Source organism: Mastomys coucha, unplaced genomic scaffold (assembly GCF_008632895.1).
Source record: "Mastomys coucha isolate ucsf_1 unplaced genomic scaffold, UCSF_Mcou_1 pScaffold5, whole genome shotgun sequence".
Lineage (NCBI taxonomy): Eukaryota > Metazoa > Chordata > Mammalia > Rodentia > Muridae > Mastomys > Mastomys coucha.
The window spans coordinates 111986336-112009609 of record NW_022196911.1 but is presented as its reverse complement, the minus strand read 5'-3'; the positions used below and the strand labels follow the sequence as shown (position 1 = coordinate 112009609).

Below are 23274 nucleotides of genomic sequence, written 5' to 3'. Positions count from 1 at the left end.
CTCTTAACCGCTGAGCCATCTCTCCAGCCCCAGAGGTCTTTATTCTAATCCAGATTGGACCCGAGTTTCCTGGAGGAAGTCTCTAAGGAGAAACGTTCTGTCTTTATTGGGGGTGGGAAGCAGGGGAACCAATTTGGAATCCCTGACAGCACATGCTCCTCTGAGTGCATCTCCCTGTGTGAAAGGCAACAAGCTGTAGCAACCCAACGTGTAGCCGGCATGGAGAGTCCAAGAGCTTCTCGGGACGGAAGGCTGCATTACAAACAGTACTCCCACAACTTTCCAATAGGATAGTAGCTCAAGTGATTAACATTCACTAGATGTTTTGTCTACACATGTCTGTTTACCATGTGCATGCCTGGTGCCCACAGCCGACAGAAGGTGTCGAAACCTTTGCAACAGGAGTTATAGGTGGTTAGTGAGCCTCCCTGTGGGTGCTGGGAATGAAACCAGGTCCTTTGCAAAGAGCAGTGCTTTTAACCACTGAGCCACCTGTCCAGCCCTCCAGTGGTTTCTTGAGGCAGTGTCTCCTTTCCCTCCACTCCTTTCCGGCTACCACCAGCGGTAGTGGGCCAGGGCACGGTTGGCCTCTGCCATCTTATGCATATTGTGCTTCCTCTTGATCACGGGACCCCGGTTATGAAAAGCCTCCAGCAGCTCATGCGACAGCTTCTCTGGCATCAGTGTCCGCCGAGGTTTATTCTCTCGGCACTCTGTGATCATCCACTTCATGGCCAGGAAGCGCCGCCGTCGGTCAGCTAGAGGCACGGGGACCTGGGCAGAAGCAAGCTGAGGCTCAGGTCGGGCCTAACAGAAGTTGCTGTGTAGTCTCTCTGGACTATTCCTGGGATGGGCCTGAGGACACAAACTGCTCTCTCTGACTTTCCATTATCTCGGGGACCTCTGTGACTAAGGAGCATTCACATGGTAAACTTAAGCACTTTCCTTCACCAGAGGAAGCTTTGTCAAGTTGACACAAAACACCAACTGGGAGAATCCTGCTGCCTGAGCCATGGTACAAGAACCACATGCCTCGCACTCACCAGAGATACAGTGAAGAAAACCCCCTGGTCTTAGGAGCTGATATTAAAGGGAAAAATAACCTAAGATAATACTATGGTTACCCGCTGGGCTAGGGACCCCTCCTTCAGTAATGATGCATGCTCATGGACCAGGACTACTCCAGACAATGGTGAATAAACACAGTCCTTTACCAAGAGTTCATAGCTTAGGCTACACTGGACAATTTGTCCTCTGCCTGTGGCATTTACACTTTGGGCCTCAGACAAGCAGATCCTGACAGTCCTCAATTTCTAGGGTTATTACACTTGGCCCAACTCTGGACATGCCCCCACCCTGACCTGTCTGACCTTCGGGCTCCCCACTGACCTGGTAAAAACGGCCCCCTTTGAGGATAGGTGCCAACCCAATCACAGGCTCACAGTTCTTCAGCGCCCCGTGGAAGATCCTGTAGGGGTTCCGCTCAATGGTGGCCTGCTCGTCTGCGGACGCAGCACGGTACCTTTCAAACTGCTTCCTTTTCAGAGCTTCCAGAGTCTGCAAAGACACACAAGAGGTGCTGGGCTTAAGTGCACCCAGCAGGAGAGTCAGGAGTTGAGGGTTATCCTCGGGTACACAGCAAGGTCCAGGCTAGACTGTGCCCCATGAGACCCTTTCAGAAAAGCTGGAGTTTAAGTGCCTCCTGCTTTGCTAGGCTAGGACACCAAAAACAGGCTGAGATTATTCTTGTTTTGAGACAGGGTTTCTCTGTGTAGCCCTGACTGTCCTGGAACTCCCTGTGCAGATCCGGTTGGCCTTAAATTCACAAAGATCCACCAGCTGCTGCTTCCCAAGTGCTGGGATTAGACATGTGAACACCGCTACCCAGCCAAGAACTGTTTTTACTGTTGACAGAACGAGAAACTTCTGGGGGACTTTGTGTAGCTCTGGCCGGGGTGAAACTAGCTTTTGCCCATGCTGGTCTCAAACTTTTCCCGACTCTGCCTCTTTTTTTGTTAGGCTGTCCCCGTCCACCCCACCCCAAGATTGGCTGCCCTGGAACTCAGAGACCTGCCTACCTCTGGCTCTTTTTGTTTTTAAGACAGGATCTCAGAATGTAGCTCTGTTCCAGAACTCTTTTTTTTTTTTTTTTGGTTTTTCAAGACTTGGTTTCTCTGTGTAGCCCTGGCTGTCCTGGAACTCACTCTGTAGACCAGGCTGGCCTCAAACTCAGAAATCCGCCTGCCTCTGCCTCCCAGTGCTGGGATCAAAGGCGTGCGCCACCACTCACTCACTCTTGTAGATCAAGCTGGTCTTGAACTCAGAGATCTGACTTGCCTCTGCCTCTTGAGTGCTAGAGTCAAACACCTCTCCAGCGATGGGATTTGAGGTGGGCACCACCAATCCCAGATCCTGGAAATCTTAATGACAGGAATAGAAACCTGTTCTCCAGTTTTGAAGCTATGGTGTAAAACGCAGACACGGAACAAAGCCAGAGGGAAAAGAAAGAAAAGCCAAAGAGGGGGCAGCGGGCTTACCTGGGCCATGAGGGATCGGGCCAGAACTTTGTTGCCTCCCTTCATCATCATGTTGGTGAATTTGCTTCAAGGGGAAAAACATGTTTAGCTTCCTAAGGCTGTACTACGGCTCCCCCAGCAGAAACGTTCCCCGGGCTAGTTCCAGCCCACAGAATAGGAGCACTTGCACCTCACCTGATGACAGGGTCTGCGAACACCGAGCTAGTTTCAGTCGCAGCCGCAGCTTTGATGAGCTGAGTTTTCTTGAGCTCCTGGTCATACTTCTCCTCCTCGGTGAGTTCCGCCACGGGCTTGCGGTAATATTCCTTGTCAATCAAGGGATCCCTGAATTCGGGGGCATAGCGGCTCCACCTCACCTGTGCGAGCCTGGAAGTGGGCAGAGGAGGAAGCAGACAAGAGAACTCCACAGTTGAATTTGTGACTCCACAGAAGTGATCCAGCCTGACCTAACAGTAAGCCTGCTCGCCATCACGCTGACGAGGGCCAGCCAGTGGCGCTGGGACCGCAAGCTAAACCTGACAGTCGTCCTGCCTTTCGTCCCTCTCGGAAACCGGCCACTTAGGCCTGTTCCTCTGCAAGCTCCACGTGAAGCGTCGGTTGTCCACCAACCGCCTGGGCGATCCCAGGCCTGAGGTCTCCAGCAGGGCCGCACTTTCGGCTCTGGGTAGAAGCGGTGCGGGTCAACCCGGCCTGCCAGGCTGGGCGAGCTACCGAGCCCGCTCCCTCCCAGCGGCCCGTGCGATGGCTTGAGTCAGCGCCCTCCCGCTTTCCCCGGGCTCTCCCGCAAAGGTCTGGGCGGCAGCCCCGGCTACGCGTCGCTTCCTCACCCTGGAAGGTTCCACGCGGCGCACCTCACTCCCAGGGCCAGCCCCGACCACCGACGCGCAGAGTGCAGCGCGGGGGCAGCCATCTTGGCCGCCATCGGGACCTCGGCGGGCCGCCCACGGCGCGCCTGAGCGAGCGGCAGGACACGGACGGAAACCTGCGCGGTCCACTCAAGCGTGAGCGTCCCGTCGGAGGCTCCCCGCGAGGAGGAAGCAAGAAGACATTCTCGCCCCCGCGGTACCCGACACAGTCCGGCGCGCCCGGGGACCGCAGCCCTCTGCCCGCTCAGGCCCCCATGCGGGCCCCGCCCCCGGCCCGCTCGCTCGCGCAGAATCTCGCGAGGCTTGAGGGCCCAGGGCCGGACCGGGCGGCTGCAATATGGCGGAGGCGGAAGGGGAGAGCCTGGAGTCCTGGCTGAGTGAGTATCCGGGGCCGCGGCGGCCTGATCCCCAGCCGCGGGCCTCCCTCCTTCGTCCTCCCTCCCCGCGCCATCCCCTCCGCGTCGGCGGCCTGCGGCCTGCGGCCGTCCGCGCCCAGCGTCGTCCGCCTGCGAGCATCCCGCGTTCACACCCCGGAGCGAGCAGCGGCCCTTCCCCGCCGGCCGCGCGTCCTCAGGCTCCCGCGTGTGACACCTGCAGCTCGAGACCCTGCAGGCCCGGAAAGCGACACCGCGTTCTTCGGGCTGACGGGCGGGCGCGTTGGGGAGGTTGGGGTGGGACTGCCCCCAGCCTGGGCTCCAGGGACGGGAACGCTCCGGATTCGGGCCGGCAGCTTCAGGATTGTCACCATGGAGTCAGGATGCTTGGAGTGAGATTTGTTTTCCAAAGCGCGACTACAGGGAACAGAGTACCACACAGCTTGCTAAATAGGTATTGAAGGGACACACTCAAGCATGCGCGGTCCTCACTCATTTTAGCACGATGACCCGCTCTTGAGTAAATCAGAGAGCAGTGAATCCGTCGCTGCATCGATGTGTTGCTAGCCTTACTTAATTTATACATTGCTAGGAGGACTAAGGTTTAACATCAGCAGGCAGTTCATACAGTTTGTTTAGTAAGGGTTAATAAGGCCGGTTAATCACGCCTTACCAGGGGTTAATAAATTAACTTTACTAAGGACTGGCCCCCGGGGAGCCTCTTAAATGGAGACAGAAATTGGATAAGATGCCTTAATAGAGCCCTGAGCTGGAGATCCTTTGCCGACTGCAGTTGCCTCTTGATGTCTTGAATGTTGTTGCTCGCTGCATGGCCTTCCTTAAGAACTCTCCTTCAGGCGATTGAAATGAATTAAGATGGGGAGCTACATCTCAAAGAAAAGGAAGATTACATTTGCAATGTCTGCTGTTTGCAGGGAGGCCACAGCGCCATCTCCCTATATGTAACAGTTCTCTGAGGAGTGTACAGTGCTGGATTACAGGCACTGGTTAAAATCATTTACCCAGGGATCCCAGTCTGTACATCAGGCTGGCTTTGAACTCACAGATCCACCTGCCTCTTCCTCCCCAATGCTAGGATTAAAAATGTGTACCACCGGGCCTGGTTTCCAATCCCCCTTTTTTTGGGCGGTGGGGTGGGGTTCGAGACAGGGTTTCTCTGTATAGCCCTGGCTGTCCTGAAACTCACTCTGTAGTTCAGGCTGACCTTGAACTCAGAAACCCGCCTGCCTCTGCCTCCCAAGTCCTGGGATTAAAGGCATGTGCCACCAATGCCCGGCCCAATCCCCTTCTTGAAAGATGAAAATAGCTGAAATTGTAGACTAAGTATCGCACTTAATGAAACAGATTCTGTTGCCACAATTGAAAGAGGACATTGTGACTCCAGTGAGACCATTTTCCTAGAGCCTTGCAGCTGGGTAATGGCCAGAGCAGATTGATTCATTGCAGATGGAACCAGGGAAACTGCAGTGATTTAAATGACCTAAGCTGAGCTAAGTAGGGTTGACTTAGTTGTTTTGTTTTTGTGAGACAGAGTCTCAGGAAGCCACGGCTGGCCTCAGACTTGAACGTGAGGCTGACCTCTTTCTGCCCGATCTTGAACTGCTGGGATTTCAGATGTGCACCGTCTGACTAGACAGTGTGACTTAAACCAGTCCAGTCAATGCCATCTCCGTGAAGGTCCTTGTCACCTACAGCTTGCAGCAGCCTCTCTTTGGTCCACTCTGCATGCTGCTCCTAAAGGAGCAGTTACAATTTATCACCATTCCAGGAATGCCAAACCCGACAGCCTCCTTCCAGGATGTGTCTGGCCATTGCCTGCCTTTTTCTTTGATGGCCTTGTGATGTTTTTCCCAGCAGCACACCCTGTTCTCATGAACCCGAAGCCTCCTCCCTTGCTTAGTTCTAGGCTTCAAACCTGTCTCAGAACACTCTTCCTTGCAAGCCCTCTCCTGATGACTTCAGCCCTCTCTTGAGTCCTGCTTGGCACGTTCAGCTAGTGTTCAGTAAGTATTGAGTTTATTTTAGCCAGGAAAAATGGTGTGTATCTTTAATCCTAGCACAGAAAAGCAGAGGCAGGTGGATCTCCATAAGTTCAAACTAGCCTGGTCTACAGAGGGAGTTGCAGGATGGCCAGGGCTACACAGAGAACCCCTTCCTGGAAAAGAAAGGATGTGGGGCAGCATTTCACGAATTTGAGTGTCATTTTTGCATAGAGGCCGTGCGTTCCAGTATCGTTCCAGTGTTAGTTCACGGGGCTGCTGAAGTGAACACAAGAATAACACTTGTTCTGTAGTGGCCCTCTTATTTAACATTTGCAAGGCACTGGGTTCCATGCCAGCCTTACAAAAACAGAAAAAAAGCAAAAGCCCAGGAAATTCAAGCCATCTTTGCTGTAGTCTGAAGGATGTGCTATCAGGATGGATGGAAATTGAGGCGGTAAAGATTCCAAGTGGCATCCTAAGTACTAAAATGCAAGATTCCCTTCGGGGAGGGGAAGTGAAAAATGACCTAAGACAGAAGGAGAAGACAGCATCAAGCTAGGACTTAAAAAGAAATGGGAACCCACCGTGAGAACGCTGGGTGGCAGTGTGTAGAGCACACCAGTTAACAACTGTAGGAGTGCCGGGCAGTGGTGGCACACACCTTTAATCCCAGCACTTGGGAGGCAGAGGCAGGTGGATTTCTGAGTTGGAGGCCAGCCTGGTCTACAGAGTGAGTTCCAGGACAGCCAGGGCTATACAGAGAAACCCTGTCTCGAAAAACCAAAAAACCAAACCAAAACAACAACAACAACAACAACAAAACAACTGTAGGGGGAGACCAGCTGCAAAGTTAGGGCCATCTGAGACACTGGGCATTTTATGTGTTGAGAGCAGTTAGGAGGCTCCCGTTCCTCTTACACCTGAGGAAACCATCCTCTTAGGAGGATTGGTGGCAGGACCTGACTTAGAATGATGAGAGTAAGCCAAGTGTGGTGGCTCACATCTAATTTCCCAGCACTTGGAGGGAGAGACCAGAGCATCTCTCTAAATTGAGGCCAGCTGGGATACATAAAGAATTAGTGCCATTCAGGCTTACAGGGTGAGACCGGTTCCAAAAACAGGCAGCATAGGCATAGGTGTGATGGCTCCCTGAGTGTGCGTCCTGCGGCAGCCTGGCTACCCTTGAGTTCAGCCACTAGAAACGAAAAGGAGCAGAGAAGCACCGTGTGTGTCGTGCCATCCACATGACTCACGTCAGGTGTCGGATGATCCGATGTGAGGGAAAGAGGTGGGATGTGGGTAGAGGAGATGTTCTGGGAGGGCATGACTGAGAAGGATGGATGACTAGGAAGGTGACGCCCAAGGCCGAAGTGGCTCAGCAGGTGCGGTCACTTGCTACTGAGCCTTAGGACCTGACTTTGATCCTGGGGAGCCACATGGTAGAAAGAGAACCAACTTCTTCAAGTTGTCGTTTGACCCTCACATTTGTGACATGCCACACATATCCCCTCTCACCCCCTTCCCTCACACAACAGTAAGTAAATATGCAGTAAAAGTTGCAGGTGTGAGTGAACTCAGGAGCCAGTAAGGAAAGGGAAGAGACAGCAGTAAGGTTTTCAACCCAGGTCTGGGAGTGGGTACCAGTGTGCTTTTGAACAGTGGCAGGCATGGTGTATACAAACGGGAGTTAGTAAGGAAAGGTGGTGGTTCTCCTTGTAACGTAGTAACAGGCTTACCTGGGTGCTCACACCGGAGCACAGCTTCTTAAAGGCATGGCTGTGTGTGGCTGTTCTGTAGTTCCTCTAGTGTCTTATTTGTGAGATGTGTGCAAGCTTGAAGCATCGTAGACAACTATGATGGCTACAGCATTCATTTTCCAGCACTTGGGAGGCAGAGGCAAGTGGATGTCTGAGTTCGAGGCTAGGCTGGTCTGCGGACACAGAACTGGTTCCAGGACAGCCAAGGCTATTAAAAAAAAAAAAAAAAGCCAACCCTGTCTTTAAAAAAGCAGCAGCAGGGCAGTCGGCCTTAACCCTTCCTTTGCTGTGCTCGTGGGTCTGCTTCTCTCCATTCATCGTCGCTGTGTGCAACTTGAAACCTTGGAGAGGCCCAGGCCATGAGGAGTGAGAGCAGTCAAGGCTGCTTATCTTCATCCTTATCTTCTGACATCCTGTAGGAGTTGAGGCTAGCAGTGGTTAAGCAGACAAGGAGGGTAGGAAATCTGGAGGGATGGAAGCAACAGAGAATGAGGCTTCCACCCGAGACCCAAAATAGACAAACTGTGAGTCAGAGCAGGACCCGGATGGGTGGTTCAGGGCCAGGTTTGCAGGAGAGAGCTCCATTGTTGCTAGTCCTATATGAGTTGAGGGAGATTGTGGAGTGGGTGTGGAAGTGTTGGGCACTTGGAGAGCTAGAGTCACCTTGTACCACCCTCAGGAGTTGTAGCTGCTGTGGGTGATGGCAGGCCATGTGAGCTGCAGACACTGGGAAGTGGCACTCTGTCTGCCCAGTTGTATTTTGAGCCCTGTGCAGGCAGTGTTCCTGCACACACAGTAAAAGGTAGGGAAGTGCTGTAAGGAGCTGAGCAAACTTGGGAAGAGAGTTCCTGCTGAAACCAGACAAAAAGTGTCCTCAGGCAATCCAGCCCCAGCCTGATGGATTCTTAAGATTCAGTCCCCCACCTTACTGGTGATTTGTGGGCAGGGGAAACAGGATGCCTGACCTTCCTTCTTGTCTTAATGGAAGTTGAGATTGGGAGCATCTGCCACCGTGCTCAGCCTACCTTTGCTTTTGTTTATTGGCATTTGTCATTGACAAGCAAGTCCTCTACTGCTGCGCTATACCCCAGCCTTCTTTCTCTTTTGACCTTTTAAAAAAAGTTTTGAAACAAGGGGCTGGAGAGATGGCTCAGTGGTTAAGAGCACTGATTGATTGCTTTTCCAGAGTTCAATTCCTAGCAACCACGTGGGGGCTCACAACCACCTGTAATGGGATTTGATGCCCTTTTCTGGTGTGTCTGAAGATAGCAACAGTATATTCAAATGCATAAAATGAATAAATAAATCTTTTTTAAAAAATGTGAAATGAGGTCATTTTGTTTTGTTTTTTGTTTTTTGAGACAGGGTTTCTCTGTGTAGCCCTGGCTGTCCTGGAACTCACTCTGTAGACCAGGCTGGCCTTGAACTCAGAAATCCGCCTGCCTCTGCCTCCCAAGTGCTGGGATTAAAAGCATACACTACCAGTGCCCAGCCTAATGATGATTTTTAAAGTTAAGGAAACACAACTTGGTGATGCATACCTACAATTTTAGTGCTTTAGATTCTAAGGTAGAAGGATCATGGTGAGTTCAAGACCAGTCTAGGCTCTAGTGTGAGAATCTGTAAGGGTGGAGGTGAGGTGGCTCAGCCAGTCAAGATGCTTCCACCAAGTCTAAGATTGATTTTCAGACATCAAATGATAAAGAGAGAACCAGTGCCTATAGGTTGTCCTTGAGCTTCCACATTTACAGCACTTGAGCCCCACCACCATCCCCCAAATACATCAATGTAAAGAAGAGAACAGATGGGCTAGAGAGATGGCTCAACAGTTAACAGAGCACTAACTGCTCTTCCAAAGGTTTGAGTTCAAATCCCAGCTCACAATTATCCATAACAAGATCTTCTGGAGTGTCTGAAGACAGCTATAATGTACTTACATATAATAAATAAATCTTAAAAAAAAAAAAGAAATGTAGATTAGTTTAAATATGAATTTGGAAAAAAAAGAGAGAACAGCCACACTTAGAACCCACATCCAGAAGCTGAGGTTAGCCCACACAGTGTTAGCCACACTTAGAACCCACATCCAGAAGCTGAGGTTAGCCCATACAGTGTTAGCTGCTCAGTCACCACAGAGGATCGAGGGTGGAGAAGGTGTGCACCTCAGGCTTGCTTTTTTGTCTAAGCCTGAAGCCCTGACCAAATAGCAGGATTGGATTTGTGTCAGACCAGAAGCCATTTCACCTCCCTCAGCACAGGTGCCAGAGTAACGGAGAGGAAGGCCAGACAAGTTTGCTGGGCTGTCCCTCTGTACCTTTAGTGCTGGGATCCCAGCACGCCACGCCCCTCGGATGCTCTCAGCCTCTGTCTGCTCTTGACCATCGAAGGCCATTTAAACCTTCTACGTCTTCATCTGAAGGCTGCTAGGATGAAGGTCTTAAAGCCCACACCTACTCCAACAAGGACACACCTTCTAATCCACTCCCTGGGCCATTCGTACAAACCTTCACAGTTGTGTAGTAAAATGTGCAAGTTTCTTGAAGTGTTGTAGCCACTGAGTCCACTTTCTTAAAATAAAACTTTACAGCCAGGGCTACACAGAGAAACCTCTCAAAAAAACAAAAACAAAAACTTTAAAGCAGCATATTTGTTTAAATTCACATTTATGAGTGCATTGTAGTGCCTTCAGAAGAGGGCATCGGATCTCATTATAGGTGGTTAAGAGCTACCATGTGGTTGCTGGGACTTGAACTCAGGACCTTGAAGGTGTCAGTGAGAACTCTGATCTTTCAAGTTTGTGTTTGTCCTTTGGATCCCAATCTACTCTGACTTCCATGAGGTTTTGGGGTTTTTGTTTGTTTGTTTGTTTTTGGTTTTTGTTTTTTTTTTACTGAAACTTCCAAAAATATTGGACAGAAAGCAAGATTTGTATTTGTTGTCTGACTGAATTCTGGAGGTATTCTTATGAAACCGATTTGGAAGCGATATTTAGTTGTTTAAAAATGTGGAGATATCCTTGTGTTATGAGTTGCTCTTTTTAACAGTCAGCCGTCCTCTGTGTTTTGTTCCAAGATAAAGCTACCAATCCTTCCAACCGCCAGGAGGACTGGGAGTACATTCTTGGCTTCTGTGATCAGATCAACAAAGAGCTTGAAGGGTGAGTCCCCGAGGGGGCGCGGGGAGAGAACACACACCCGCGTGAATGGCAAGCGAGTGAACCAGCGCTGGCTAAGGAAGTCTGGCCAGTTGGCCCTTCATTTGCAAACTGATTGTAATGTGCTTGTCTACCAGGCCCCAGATTGCTGTGCGACTCCTGGCCCACAAGATCCAGTCTCCACAGGAATGGGAGGCAGTGCAGGCCCTCACGGTAGGTCTTTGCTGTTGGAAATGACAGCAGTGGGTGTTCACTTGCTCAAGCCTTTCCTAATACACACATTAGGCTGTTGGTCGTAACCAGACTCATGCCCAGAGTCTAGGAGAAAGTCCTGATATAAGTTGGATGTGTGTAGAGCATTACAGGCAGCTGGTCCACAAGTACTCACGCCTCCAGAGCTAGCATGCAGCCTACCCAAGTCCCTCAGGGATGCCAGTGCGGGGCTCAGAGAGGATGCTTAAAGTGGTAAGCAAACCACTGCCTGTACTAGAGAAGACATGCTGGCAGTCACAGCACAGCCACAGGGCAGAGGCAAGGGTTTGTTCAGACAGACGACAACCAAGTGTAGAGGACTCCAGCGTCTTTTCTGAGCCTGATTTCATTTGGGTCCTGGAGGCATAGACCAATGGGGCTTAGAGGCCAGGTGCAGGACCTCTAAAATGGTGATTTTTCTCCCCCCAAGGGCAACCAGGCCATTGTTTTTTGTTTTGTTTTGTTTTAAGATGTTTTGATCCTTCTGTCTCTATCTCCAAAGTGTTAATACTACAGGCATGTGCCACTATGGCTGGCTTGCAGGGGACAGTTTTGGTCTCCAGAGGACATTTGGTATTGTCTGGAGATGCTTTCATGGTTGGGGATGGTTTGACTGGAGAGTAGTAGCCACTGCTACTGCTAAATATCCTTGAGTGCACAGGAGAGCCCCACAGCAAAGGGGCCAGTCCAAAGTGTCCACAGCTGCAGCTGAGAAACCTTGCTTTAAAGGAACCAAGCATTGGAAGCTGGGGAAGGTGTTTCCTGGTTAAGAGCACTGGCCACTCTTCCAGAGGACCTGGGTTCAATTCCCAGCACCCACTTGGAGAGATTCCCAGAACCACATGGAGGTTCACAACCATCACTCATGCCTTTATCCATTCTTTCTTATTTATTTATTTATTTATTTATAGTTTCTTGAGACAAGGTTTGTCTGTATAATAGCCCTGGCTATCCTGGAACTTACTTTGTACATCAGGTTGGAACTCTGCCCCTCGAGTACTGGGATTAAAGGTGTGTGCCACCATGCCTGGCATCACAACCATCTTTTAAGTCAAGTTTCAGGGTATCCCATGTTCTCTTCTGACTTCCTCCAGCTTTGCATGCATGTGGTATACAGATATGCAGGCAGATAAACACACCTATGTATGTGTGTTTATTTTGAATAAAAGATAAAAACCACTGGCATGTTAATACGTGCTGTATGTCTCAGCATATCTAATCCCAGAACTCAGTACAGAGAGGCAGGCTGCTCTCGGTTGGTAAAATGCTGTGCAAGCCTGAGACTTGAGCTCAGTCCCTGGAACCTACATAAAAAGCCAAATGTGACTCTGGGTGGCAAAAAACAAGAAAAGGCAGATTCCTGAGTCTCATTGGTCAGCCAGCCTAGACTAAGCAGTGAGTTCCAGGCCAGTGAAGGTTCCTGTCTCCAAACAAGGTGGAATTCATCACAGGAAGGGTGCATGGACACACACACACGTATTCATACCTAAACACTGCTGTTAGCAAGCTGAATGAATGATGGGGCTCCAAGCAGCAGAGGAACATGCCAACAAAAGGAAGCAAGAGACATCATCCCTTTACACAAATAGATTGAGATGTCTCCTATACTTGTGGAAATGTCAGTTTGTGGGAAGGACGCAGGACCATTCTGGGAGTTGGAGGAACTTTCTCTTTGGACTTTGGTTTTCCTGCCAAGGTTCCAGGACAGTTTCTTTGTGGAAGACTCTGCCCAGTCTGGCAGCAAACTTCCTGGTGTCTTGGGACTCAGCATTTCCTACTCTAACCTTTGTATAGCAGTCTCTACGGAGCATGCCTTTAGAAGGAGGAGTCTGTGGTGAATGGTTCTGTGGTTTAACCTCCATCCTTCAGGGGAGTGTACTGTTTCTCATAGTGAATCCCTTCACTTGGGACTGGTTTCTTTTTGGGGGGGGGGGGTTTAGAGAGTGGGTTTCTCTGTGTAGCCCTGGCTGTCCTGGAACTCACTCTGAAGACCAGGCTGGCCCCCAAGTGCTGGGATTAAAGGCATGGGCCACCACTGCCCGGTGGGACTGGTTTCTTAATACTTGTTGGTGACCAGGGTCTTGTTCCACAGCTCCCATTAAGGACTGTCTCTTTCTATGGCTGCAGGTGCTGGAGGCATGTATGAAGAACTGTGGCAGGAGACTTCATAATGAAGTGGGGAAGTTCCGGTTTTTGAATGAATTAATCAAAGTTGTCTCTCCAAAGGTCAGTTGGTAGCAGTTTCTGCTGTTCCCTTCCCATCTCTAATATTGGCTTTTCTGCTCCATTAGCATCTCCATAGAGATGACTCTGTGTCCTGTACTTACAAAGCTGGGTCCTAGAGGTGCGAAGGACTGATGAGGTTGAGGTGTGGGCCCCTGGTAGATGCACAGCCTGGCTGTGTGTGTCCAGGGAGAGTGTGGGCAGCTGTGCTCTGCTCCTAGCCCCCATCAACTACAGGCTTGGCTTCTGTGCTCTGCTGGCCAGAGTCAGCTGGACAGCACTAGACAGCAGGTCAGCTCTTATGCTGGTGGCAATCTCAGAAGGTCCTCAAAATACGCTTATGGGGCTGGAGACAAAGCTGGAGCCGGGAGAGTAGAAGTACTTGCTACAGCTCTGAGCCGATCCAGTTCCAACTTGTGGCCTCTACAGGCACCCACACACATCTAGTGGACACTCATGTAAATAGAAGTAAATCTTTATTACATTCCCCTTTTTTGTTGTTGTTGTTTTTTTGTTTTGTTTTGTTTTTTTAAGATTTATTTCTTTATTTCATGTGTATGAATACACTGTAGCTGTCTTCAGACACTCCAGAAGAGGGCATCAGATCCCATTACAGATGGTTGTGAGCCACCGTGTGGTTGCTGAAAATTGAACTCAGGACCTCTGGAAGAGCAGTCAGTGCTCTTAACCACTGAGCCATCTCTCCAGCCGGCGTTCCCTTTTTTTAGTGTCTCAGGCAGCTTCTGCATGGAAGCACAGGGATCTGGCCTTGGCCTGCTGTCACCCCCTCCCCTGCTCCACCACACTGTAGGGCGTGCCAGGTGTGTTTGTGTAACTGTGACCTGGAATGAGGGGAAGGTGCTGTGTACAGCGATTCTTCCCTGACGTCTCAGGTAGTAGACTCTTCATTTTCCCTCCTAGTACTTGGGAGACAGGGTGTCTGAAAAGGTGAAGACTAAGGTCATCGAGTTGCTTTTTAGCTGGACACTGGCTTTGCCGGAAGAAGCAAAGATCAAAGATGCCTACCATATGTTGAAGAGACAAGGTATGTGTTCAGCTCTCCATTGACCTCAGCGTGACAATGAAGGTTAAGTTAAGGCAAATGAAGGAAAGTTAAGTTAAAAAAATGAATGAAGTTAAGGCAAAAAGGGGAATGTTGGGGTCTCCAGAGACCTGCCAAGGTCCTTTCCTGTAGATGAGTTTGTCGTGAGGGCTCAGCTGGGGTTCTAGTGGGTTGAGGTGAGAGTAGCCCGCTCTTTTCCAGCTCATCACAGGGACTTGGCCCTTGTTGTGGGAAGGACAAGGTGACCATTGCCTGAGCACATGCTCTGTCGTTTGTGTCTCCTCTCAGGCATAGTGCAGTCGGACCCCCCTATCCCCATGGACAGAACGCTCATCCCCTCTCCCCCACCTCGTCCCAAAAACCCTGTTTTTGATGATGAGGAGAAATCCAAGGTAAAGCACATCTTGGACCTGGAGCTCTTTTAGATGAACAGTCACAGGCAGGCTGTGTGTGAGTGTGAAGCAGAGGGTGGGTGCCTTTTTGTCTTTCAGTTTTTGAGGCAGTCTCTCTCTAACATAAGCTGACCTTGCACTTGACATCTTCCTGCCTCAGTCGCCTGAGTGGTGGTGGTGTAGGCATGAGCCACCCTACCAAGCATGAAGTGGGGTCTTGTGTGGTATTGCAGTTCCTTCTGGTGCCCAGTGGGCTGGGTGCAGGCTGCCCTTCTTCACTTGGGATGCCTTCTCTTCCAGCTTCTAGCCAAGCTGCTGAAGAGCAAGAACCCAGATGACCTGCAGGAAGCTAACAAACTCATCAAGTCCATGGTGAAGGAAGTGAGTGGACCCTGGGCCCTGGGGCTGGGGCACAGTTCTTCCCCAGAGACCTTAGGCCCTGAGCTGCAGGGACTTCAGGAGGAGCCTTGTTTCCTATGTGAGAAAGCACAGAGGAGTGAGGGGTGGGGCGGTAGTGAGAGTGGGAGGAGTTACTCTAAAACAGCCTGGGGTGAGCTTGGCCTCTGTCCTCGTGCTGCTGGGTGAGGAATGGACCCTGTGGTTGTTGAAAGACAAGCTAGGGGACTTGCTTTTTACTGCACCTCTTGGCTGAGGCAGGATGAGGCGCGCATCCAGAAAGTGACCAAGCGCCTACACACATTGGAGGAGGTTAACAACAATGTCAAGCTACTCCACGAGATGCTCCTTCACTACAGCCAGGAGTACTCGTCAGAGGCCGACAGAGAGCTCATGAAGGTGAGCTGCCGTGAGCCTGAGAGCCTGCTCCTCAGACCATTCTGCCCCAAGTGGGTCTGTCTGGGTGAGGACATGCTTGCTTTTTGTGGGCTTGTTCACTATAGCAGGTGAGTGAAGGGCAGTGTCCATACAGCTAAAACTCCTGGTGCGTATGCTGTCTTTGACTCTAGATAAATCCTGATAATGCCCACTCCTACTCTCTGCCTTTAAGCTTTGGGATCACCTCAGTGGGAGACTTCCTGAGCCCCTGGTGTTAACATTGTAGCTTAGGCTGTGGCCTCTGAGACACACATCTTTTCCCCCCTTTTATTTATTTTTCTGTCATACATTACATCCCTACTGCAATTTCTCCTCCCCCTGTATCTCCCTCCTGAACTTCCCCCCCTTCTTTCAGACCTGCCCCCCACTTCCTCCCCTTGAAAAGAGCAGGCCTCCCAGGGACATGAACCAAATATGCCATAACAAGCTACAGTAAGACCAGGCACATATTCTCACATCAAGGCTGGACAAGACAACCCTAGGAGGAAAAGCATTCCAAAGGCAGCAAAAGTCAGGGACAGCCTGTGCCCCACTGTTAGGATCCTACTAGAACACCAAGCTACACAACCATAACATAAATGCAGTGGTCAGACACATCTAGGCTCGCCACCACAAGAACACGGCCCACAAAGTCAACTGACTGAGACACATTTTATCTAACAGTTGGTACAGACGACTTGGGCAATGTCTTTTGGTAGATATTGAAGACACAAAGATGCATGCTCTGCTCCCAGCCCTGTCAACATCTCTGTGGTCTGTTGGCGAATCCCACCATTTTCTGCAAATAAACATTTAATCAGATGACTTCTGAGAACCTCTTTGTGATTTTTACATCTCGATACCTCTCAGGAGCTCTTTGATCGTTGTGAGAATAAGAGACGGACGTTATTTAAACTAGCCAGCGAGACAGAGGACAATGACAGCAGTTTGGGTGAGTATGGAGGAGTAGCTGGCAAGGATGAGTCAAGACTCTAGACATGTGAGAGTTGTCACAGCCTACACACTGAGGAATCTCTTCTACTGTAGGGGACATTCTGCAGGCCAGTGACAACCTGTCCAGGGTCATCAATTCTTACAAAACAATTATTGAAGGGCAGATCATCAATGGTGAGGTGATCACCTCAACCATGCCTGACTCTGAAGGTAAGTATTCTTCCATTCTGGGACCCTCCAGAGCGGCTACCTGCCCTGACCACTGAGCCACAAATGGCAATACTCAGGGAATTCCTGAGGGGATACTGAACCGTTTCAGGTAGCCCTCCCCAGAGGCAGGAGGTGTGCATGGAGACTCACTTCCTTGCCTTTCAAACCTGGTTTTCAGTGGCCCTGGAGAAATGCCACTGGGTTGGGCCAGAAGGTAGAGCCTTAGCAATGGTGCTCGGGTCCTGCCTCTGGCTGCATGGACACTAGATTCACCCTGAACGCTCTTGTTCCTCTTCTGCCAACCCATCCAGGTAACAGTCACTGCAGTAACCAAGGCACGCTCATCGACCTTGCTGAGGTGGACACCCCCAGCAGTTCATCCCCAGTGTTGGCCCCAGTATCTGCCCCACCCACCTCAGGCATCCCTATCCTCCCTCCACCCCCCCAGACCTGTGGGCCCCCACGAAGCCGTTCATCCAGCCAGGCTGAGGCTCCCCCAGGGCCTGACAGCATGAACAATGCCCTCTCCTTGCTGGATGAGGAGCTCCTCTGCTTAGGTATGTGCAAGCATGGCACCATGGGAAGGGAGGCATGTGCTCCAGGCCTGAGGGTTGGTGCGCTTTCTCAGTTAACTCTGGAGGCCACTGCTCTCTTTCTGGGAGGCACTTCAGACAAGCACGAAGGGTGAAGTGGATTTACTTCCCCGGCTGCAGGGGAACACTTTCTCCTTACAAGTAATGTCTCTTGTCTTGTCAAATGATCATTACTGGGGGGATGGGAGGTTGCTGCCTCAGCCCAGGAACTCATCTCATTGAGTTTTCTTTTGTGTTCTTAGGCCTTACTGACCCAGCCCCCACTGCTCCCAAAGAATCAACTGGAAATAGTCAGTGGCACCTGTTCCAGGTAGAGGCACAGTAATGGCAACATCACTAAAGTGCCCAAGGACCAAAATGCACCCGTTCCTTCTTAGGCTCTGTCTGGCTGTACTTTCCTAGGACCAGAGCTTATTGTATGATCTAGAGTATGGTCTGCTGGAACTGGGGCATGCTGCCTCCAGGGGTTCTTCCCCAACAGTTAGTTCTGTGGGTCATGATGGGCACCTCAGAAGGGCCTGGTGGGTGATGAACTGTTCTCTTTCTGCAGCCCCTTCTAGGTCTTTGCTCACCTGATATTTCTGTTGTGCAGAATGAACCATCATCAGATCTGGACTTCTTCAGTCCCAGGCTAGTGCCTGCAGCCTCCTGCCCCTCAAATGGATCCCTGCTCCCTCCCCCAGTTTCTACCTCAAGTGTGTCTCAAGCTCCACTGCCTGCTGCCTTCCCAGCTCCTGTGGTCCCAGCCAGTGCACCAACCCACAGCACCGGTTCCTTCATGTTCTCTTCTGGGCCTGCCCCAGCCTTGGTTCCAAAGGCTGAGCCGGAAGGCCCAGAATATCCCAGCTCCAGCACCTCGCACCGCCTAGATGCCCTTGATCAGCTTCTGGAAGAGGCCAAAGTGTAAGGGTTAGGAGAAGAGGATGGCTGAGGATGGGATGTCATACAGGACCAAAGGGAGGCTTCAGAGGATGGAGTATGTGGATCCCTTTTGGTCCTATGAGTCAGTCTGGAAGCTAGTGGCCTGGGTTAGCCACTGGCCTAGCTAGTGGCCTGGTAGCTAGGGACTGGCCTTGATTGACGGTTGCCTGGCAGTTCTGACCTTCTGTCTGACTTGCCTTCCTTGCTCCCAGGACCTCAGGCTTGGTGAAACCTGTTTCTTGCTTCTCTCCTGGGCCCACTGCCTCCCCGCTGCTTCCTGCCTCTGCCCCAGCCAGGCCTCTCCTGCCCTTCTCCACTGGGCCCGGAAGCCCTCTCTTCCAGTCATCGGCCTTCCAGTCCCAAGGCAGCCCTCAGAAGGGCCCAGAGCTCTCCCTGGCCAGTGTCCACGTGCCCCTAGAATCGATCAAGCCTAGTAAGTGCTGGCGGTCAGCCTCAGCTGTAGTGTTTGTAGGGTGTGTGATCAGTGGATTCTATCTATGCAGAAGTCCCTTACTGTTAGGGTCCGCTTGCCTGCTGTCATTACTTATGAATGTTTGTGTGTCTTGGTGTGTGCATGTGCTTGACATGTGCCCACAGAGGTCAGAGGGTTCCAGGCCCTCTGAAACTGGAGTTACTGGCTTGTGAGCCGACCAACGTGCTTTCTGGGAACCTAGATCCTCTGCAAGAATGGCAGGTGCCCCTAACCACTGTGCCATGCATCTATTGGCTCCTTACCACAGCTGTGTGTGACCTTGGTCCTCTCCAGTACTCCACAGGATCACACTGTTCAGCCCTACTGGCTTTCCTCCAGCCTGTTGGCTTTAGTAGTACCCTGGGGCTCCGCGGGCCCTTGCCGTGCTCCCCTACCGCACTCACTCATGTAACACCTTCTTGCAGGCAGTGCCCTCCCCGTGACAGCCTATGATAAAAATGGCTTCCGCATCCTTTTCCACTTTGCTAAGGAGTGTCCGCCAGGACGGCCTGATGTGCTGGTGGTGGTGGTTTCCATGCTGAATACAGCTCCCTTGCCAGTCAAGAGCATAGTGCTGCAGGCTGCAGTGCCCAAGGTATCTTCGGCTCCCTTCTCTTGAACCTACGGTGTTGACTGCCTTTCCGTAGCCGGCAGGTGACAGACACTTGCTGTCTCTGAGACCCCTGGGCCATTCTCTTCAAAGGAGCTTCTTTTTTGTCTTCAGTCAATGAAAGTGAAGTTGCAGCCACCCTCTGGGACAGAACTTTCTCCATTTAGTCCTATCCAGCCACCTGCAGCCATCACCCAGGTCATGCTGCTGGCCAATCCAATGAAGGTAAGCATGAGAGAATCCACGATACCCACCTGGGGTGCCATTGCCCCAGATCAGAACACAGAGAGTACCCTCTGAGGCTCTCTCTCTGTCAGGTAGTCCTGACATGACCTGTAGTAGTAACCCCTCTCTTAACCCAGGTTACGGGACTGAGCATGGGTGGACATGGTGATGCAAGATGCATCCCTCCAGCAGTCATGAGTGTGGCGGGAGAGTGTCTTGCAGAGGGAACTCCTGGACTGAGACTCATCTGCAGCCCTCTAATTACAGGAAAAGGTGCGGCTTCGGTATAAACTGACCTTTGCTCTGGGGGAGCAGCTGAGCACAGAACTGGGTGAAGTGGACCAGTTTCCTCCTGTGGAGAAGTGGGGGAACCTATGACCCCAGCAAATGTTGCCGTCTCTACTTGGAAGGCAGGCAGCCCTGAGACAGGCTCTGTCTCGTCCAGCCACTGTACACCTGGACAGTGTTTAGAGCTTGGTGTGGATCAGGGCCCTGGACACTTGTCAGGAACTAAGCTGCTGCTTTGGTCATCTCTTCTGGGCCCCTAAAAGGACCTGTTTTATCTACCTGTGTGACTTGAAGTAGCTGTACTGTGTGGGTGAGGAGTCCCCTGTGGCTTCATAGGCCACTCTGGGATGGTAGACTCTGGGCCTGGAGTAGGATTTCCCTTTTTTTACTGGCATTCCTTGATACCAGGGAGAGTGCTCTGAACAGTGCCTCTCCAACTGCTTCAAGAACTATGTCTTTACACCTGAAGAGGCATGGCTTAGGAGACTATACCTCCCCTTGGTGTTCCACAGTTCTTTGCTTGGTAGGCACTGCTGCTCCATGAACTGAAGTGGGCAGCAGTGGCCCAGAGTGAGCAGTGTGGAGTACTGTAGTCTTCACTTTCTGCAAGCAGCAGCTATGAGGGAGTGATGTGCTTGTGCCTACAGTGGCGGGTTGTGTCCTATGGACATCTTAGAAGGGCAGGGACTTGGCCTGACAGCCTCGACTAGAGACAGGAAGGAAAATGGGAGTGCCAGTGTTTCCCTTCAGAAGCAGGTACTGTGGCTTTCTGGGAAAGGCACACCTCCTGCAGTGGGACCAGGCCATCCTACTCACTACCTCTTGCTTGGCATGAAATAAACTGCTGTGCTCCCCACAAGCCTTTCAGGGGAAGATACCTCTTGCCACTCTGCATCCTGCTTTGGTCACTCCCTCTCCCTGCCACACAGAATGTGGTGTGGCACCTATGGCTGGACCCAGGAAGTCTCAGGGTCACACACATTGCACTAGACTTTCATGTCCTTTTGTGCTGCACCCCACACCCACTTTCCCCAGCTGAAGAGGGTCACTGTCAGCGACATGTTGGGTCTGGAGATGAGAGGTCTGTGCTTGAACTGAGTTTCCAGACCCTATTGCTTCTACAGTGCTGTGCCTCAGCTAGCATGACCCAGCTGCTCCAGGCCACAAACTTACAGCAGTCTATTGGGCTTAGTTGTCTGTATGCCCTGTTCCCGCTACATCTTTGGAGCATCCTTGCTCTGTATAGAGGTCATCTGGCCCACCTCCCAGCTCCTGTCCTTAGCTGGCAGGTTTTACATTTTTACTGATGATGGAATAAATCCAAGAGTTTTCCAGAGACTGAATACTTCGGTGCTGGAACATCTATGGGATTACTATGTCAATACAGTTTTAAATATTTAAATTATGAGTATTGCCCACTGCTTCAGTCAACAGCTGTACTTGATGTACCATCTCCTGCCTGCCCTTGTTTTGCTGCATGTGAAATAAAACCATTTCACCCTGCTTGGCATCTTTCAATACAGAGCACAGTGGCAGGGCATCATGTATGAATTCCAAGTAAGTTTCTGAAGCCTTTTATTGAAAGAAGATAACCAAAGGAATTAGATGGAATGTGTTCCAGCTGAGTGAGGTAAGGCCTCCAGAAACAAAAATTGCCAACTCCCCTTGCACCAGTCCTGTGGGTCCCTGGCTTCTCTGGTGAGATGGAATAGGGCAGTCTCTATCACTGAGCTCTTAAGCCAGGAGTGGAAACATTCATCTCAAAACAAATATTGCTCGTTTTGCCATGTCAGGTTCAGGATAGACAATTTAAAAACCTCCTTGGTCGGATTAATAGATGGTCTTATATTTGCAAAACAATTTATTCTTTAAAATCTATTTACATTGCCATACAAAGTTACTCTATTGCAACTTTCCTCAGCTGCCCTCCAGTGAGCCTTCCCTTATAATTGCCCGAGCGAGATTCCGGGCAAGAGCCAGTCTCAGCATCTCCACCTTGGTGGTCTCTATGTCGTCATCCTAAAGAGCAGAAAAGCAGTGTGAGGGGCAGCGTTCCAGGAGAGCACAGAGCAAGCTGAGCCTAGGGTTACAGGTTAAGAGCACTATAACACACTAAGTGTGGCTCTGCAGTGGCTCCTAAGAGTTGGTGTTAGAGAACGGGTTAATAGTTAAAAGGCACATGAATTCATAGACTAATGATTCAGGATTGCAGGATAATAAGGAAATCCTAAGACAGAAATCTTTTCCCACTTCAATACAGAATCATCTCCCCAGGAATTTAAATGACCTGTAGTCGCTGGGCGTCAGGTTCACCACACTCTGGCCTCCCTGAGGCCAAGTCTTCCAGGCATCGCATCAGCTCATATGTCTGCTCTGCTGAAAAAATCACCTAGGGGAAAGAGGCCGCTTCACTAGCTGTCCATAGGCACAGCCTGTGTAAGTCTAGGCATGGGTCCAAAGTCTTTGGAAAGAAATATCTGCATGCAGAGTCCTGGGCTGCTTAATGTGCTCCTAATCTTACATCCATCCCTCTAATGAGGCTCAACACTTGTTAGATGGCATCTTCCATCTGTTCTTAAATACTGGATTGGCGCTTGAGCCTTGTACACACATACACACAGTACTACTTAGGAGGCTCATACTATAGATGAGCTGCTGTATAGCTACAGAACCCAGCTGAGGAAGACCACCAAAGGCTCAGAATAGACAGCTTGGATGCCATGAAGTCTTACCTGCTTCTGTTCCAAAAGAGGAAGGGCATCTGTGAGCAGAGTCATCCAGAAAGAACGAGGTGCAATCTGAGAGGTCATGAGGGACAGCAGAAGAGAAGCAGCGTCACCAAAGCGCTTCTCCCCGTACAGTCTGTGGAACTCCCGGTACTTTCCTGTTGAGGGGTGTGAGTTCACCTCAAAATTCCTCTCTACTTACCTGATACTTAGAAAACCTATCCTGGCTTTAAGCTAGGAGAACTCCATATACCTGGAAATGTTTCTAGAACAATCTCAAATTCACAAATAAATGAAATGTAGGATTCAGAGATCTTTGTGAGCACTAAGTCTGGAGGCTATCAGTAATGCAGTGGATTGTGAGGTCAGTTAAAGTGCCGGAAGACAGGAACTCAATGCCCAGCACCCGCATGCCAGCTCACAACTGACTAAATCCAGTCCCATGGGACCCTCTTCTGTCTTCTGCAAACACCAGGCCTCTCCCTGCAGTGAACTGCCAGCTCACACAAACAATGAAAAAAATCTCTAGTGGAAGCATACCAAACTCTCCCCAGGCCCATAACCCCAGCCTTGGGGAGGTTCTCTGTGTGAGAGGCTAGCCTGGCCCACATAGGGATTTCCAGGGCAGCCAGAGGTACACAGTGTGACCCTGTCTTCAAAATGAATATGAAAAAGTATATACAAAATGTGTCATTTTCTCATGTTATTCCTTTCCGTACTTTTGGAATTATTGGGAAATAAAATGTTACCAAACTAGGCAAAGGCTAACACATACAAAGGCTAGCTGTCTTTCATCTCCCCAGGTGTCCAGTCTGGTATACCTAGGGGAAAGAATGGAGAG

At 50.6% G+C, this 23274-nt stretch overlaps 3 protein-coding genes across 13 annotated transcripts in view; 1 reads left to right on the top strand and 2 right to left on the bottom strand.

Annotated features, from left to right (window-relative positions):
- Positions 1 to 69: 69 nt before the first annotated feature.
- On the bottom strand, positions 70 to 3486 carry Mrps7 (mitochondrial ribosomal protein S7). Its single transcript, XM_031354864.1, has 5 exons — positions 3365 to 3486; positions 2712 to 2903; positions 2538 to 2601; positions 1390 to 1557; positions 70 to 774 (listed from the first exon to the last, which is right to left on the bottom strand). Exons 1-5 carry the CDS (start codon positions 3457 to 3459, stop codon positions 553 to 555), a joined length of 741 nt encoding a protein of 246 aa, XP_031210724.1. The 5' UTR covers positions 3460 to 3486; the 3' UTR covers positions 70 to 552.
- Positions 3487 to 3623: 137 nt separating this feature from the next.
- The window catches only part of Gga3 (golgi associated, gamma adaptin ear containing, ARF binding protein 3), a 24412-nt gene continuing 4761 nt past the window's right edge, over positions 3624 to 23274 (top strand). Inside the window, exons 1-19 of one of the 11 annotated variants that reach the window (XR_004113768.1) lie at positions 3624 to 3780; positions 10610 to 10694; positions 10829 to 10904; positions 13071 to 13169; positions 14088 to 14211; positions 14518 to 14621; positions 14922 to 15002; positions 15279 to 15416; positions 16305 to 16386; positions 16482 to 16598; positions 16910 to 17155; positions 17434 to 17501; positions 17742 to 18094; positions 18325 to 18545; positions 19010 to 19179; positions 19309 to 19419; positions 19557 to 19692; positions 21231 to 21337; positions 21968 to 23186. Coding sequence is in view for 9 of the 11 variants with exons in the window: in XM_031354849.1 (XP_031210709.1) it covers positions 3741 to 3780; positions 10610 to 10694; positions 10829 to 10904; positions 13071 to 13169; positions 14088 to 14211; positions 14518 to 14621; positions 14922 to 15002; positions 15279 to 15416; positions 16305 to 16386; positions 16482 to 16598; positions 16910 to 17155; positions 17434 to 17501; positions 17742 to 18094; positions 18325 to 18545; positions 19010 to 19179; positions 19309 to 19419; positions 19557 to 19692; positions 21231 to 21268 (2289 nt within the window). In the remaining 2 variants the exon portion in view is untranslated. Of the gene's footprint in view, positions 3781 to 5329; positions 5802 to 10609; positions 10695 to 10828; positions 10905 to 13070; positions 13170 to 14087; positions 14212 to 14517; positions 14622 to 14921; positions 15003 to 15278; positions 15417 to 16304; positions 16387 to 16481; positions 16599 to 16909; positions 17156 to 17433; positions 17502 to 17741; positions 18095 to 18324; positions 18546 to 19009; positions 19180 to 19308; positions 19420 to 19556; positions 21211 to 21230; positions 23187 to 23274 lie in introns of those variants that run through there. The other 10 variants (XM_031354856.1, XM_031354858.1, XR_004113767.1 and 7 more) reach the window with 10 other exon arrangements.
- Nup85 (nucleoporin 85) overlaps positions 21546 to 23274 on the bottom strand; it is a 14109-nt gene continuing 12380 nt past the window's right edge. Inside the window, exons 17-19 of the mRNA XM_031354859.1 lie at positions 22440 to 22591; positions 21995 to 22096; positions 21546 to 21726 (exon numbers count right to left, since the gene is read on the bottom strand). Of these exons, the coding sequence (XP_031210719.1) occupies positions 21625 to 21726; positions 21995 to 22096; positions 22440 to 22591 (356 nt within the window). The 3' untranslated portion in view covers positions 21546 to 21624. The remainder of the gene's footprint in view (positions 21727 to 21994; positions 22097 to 22439; positions 22592 to 23274) is intronic.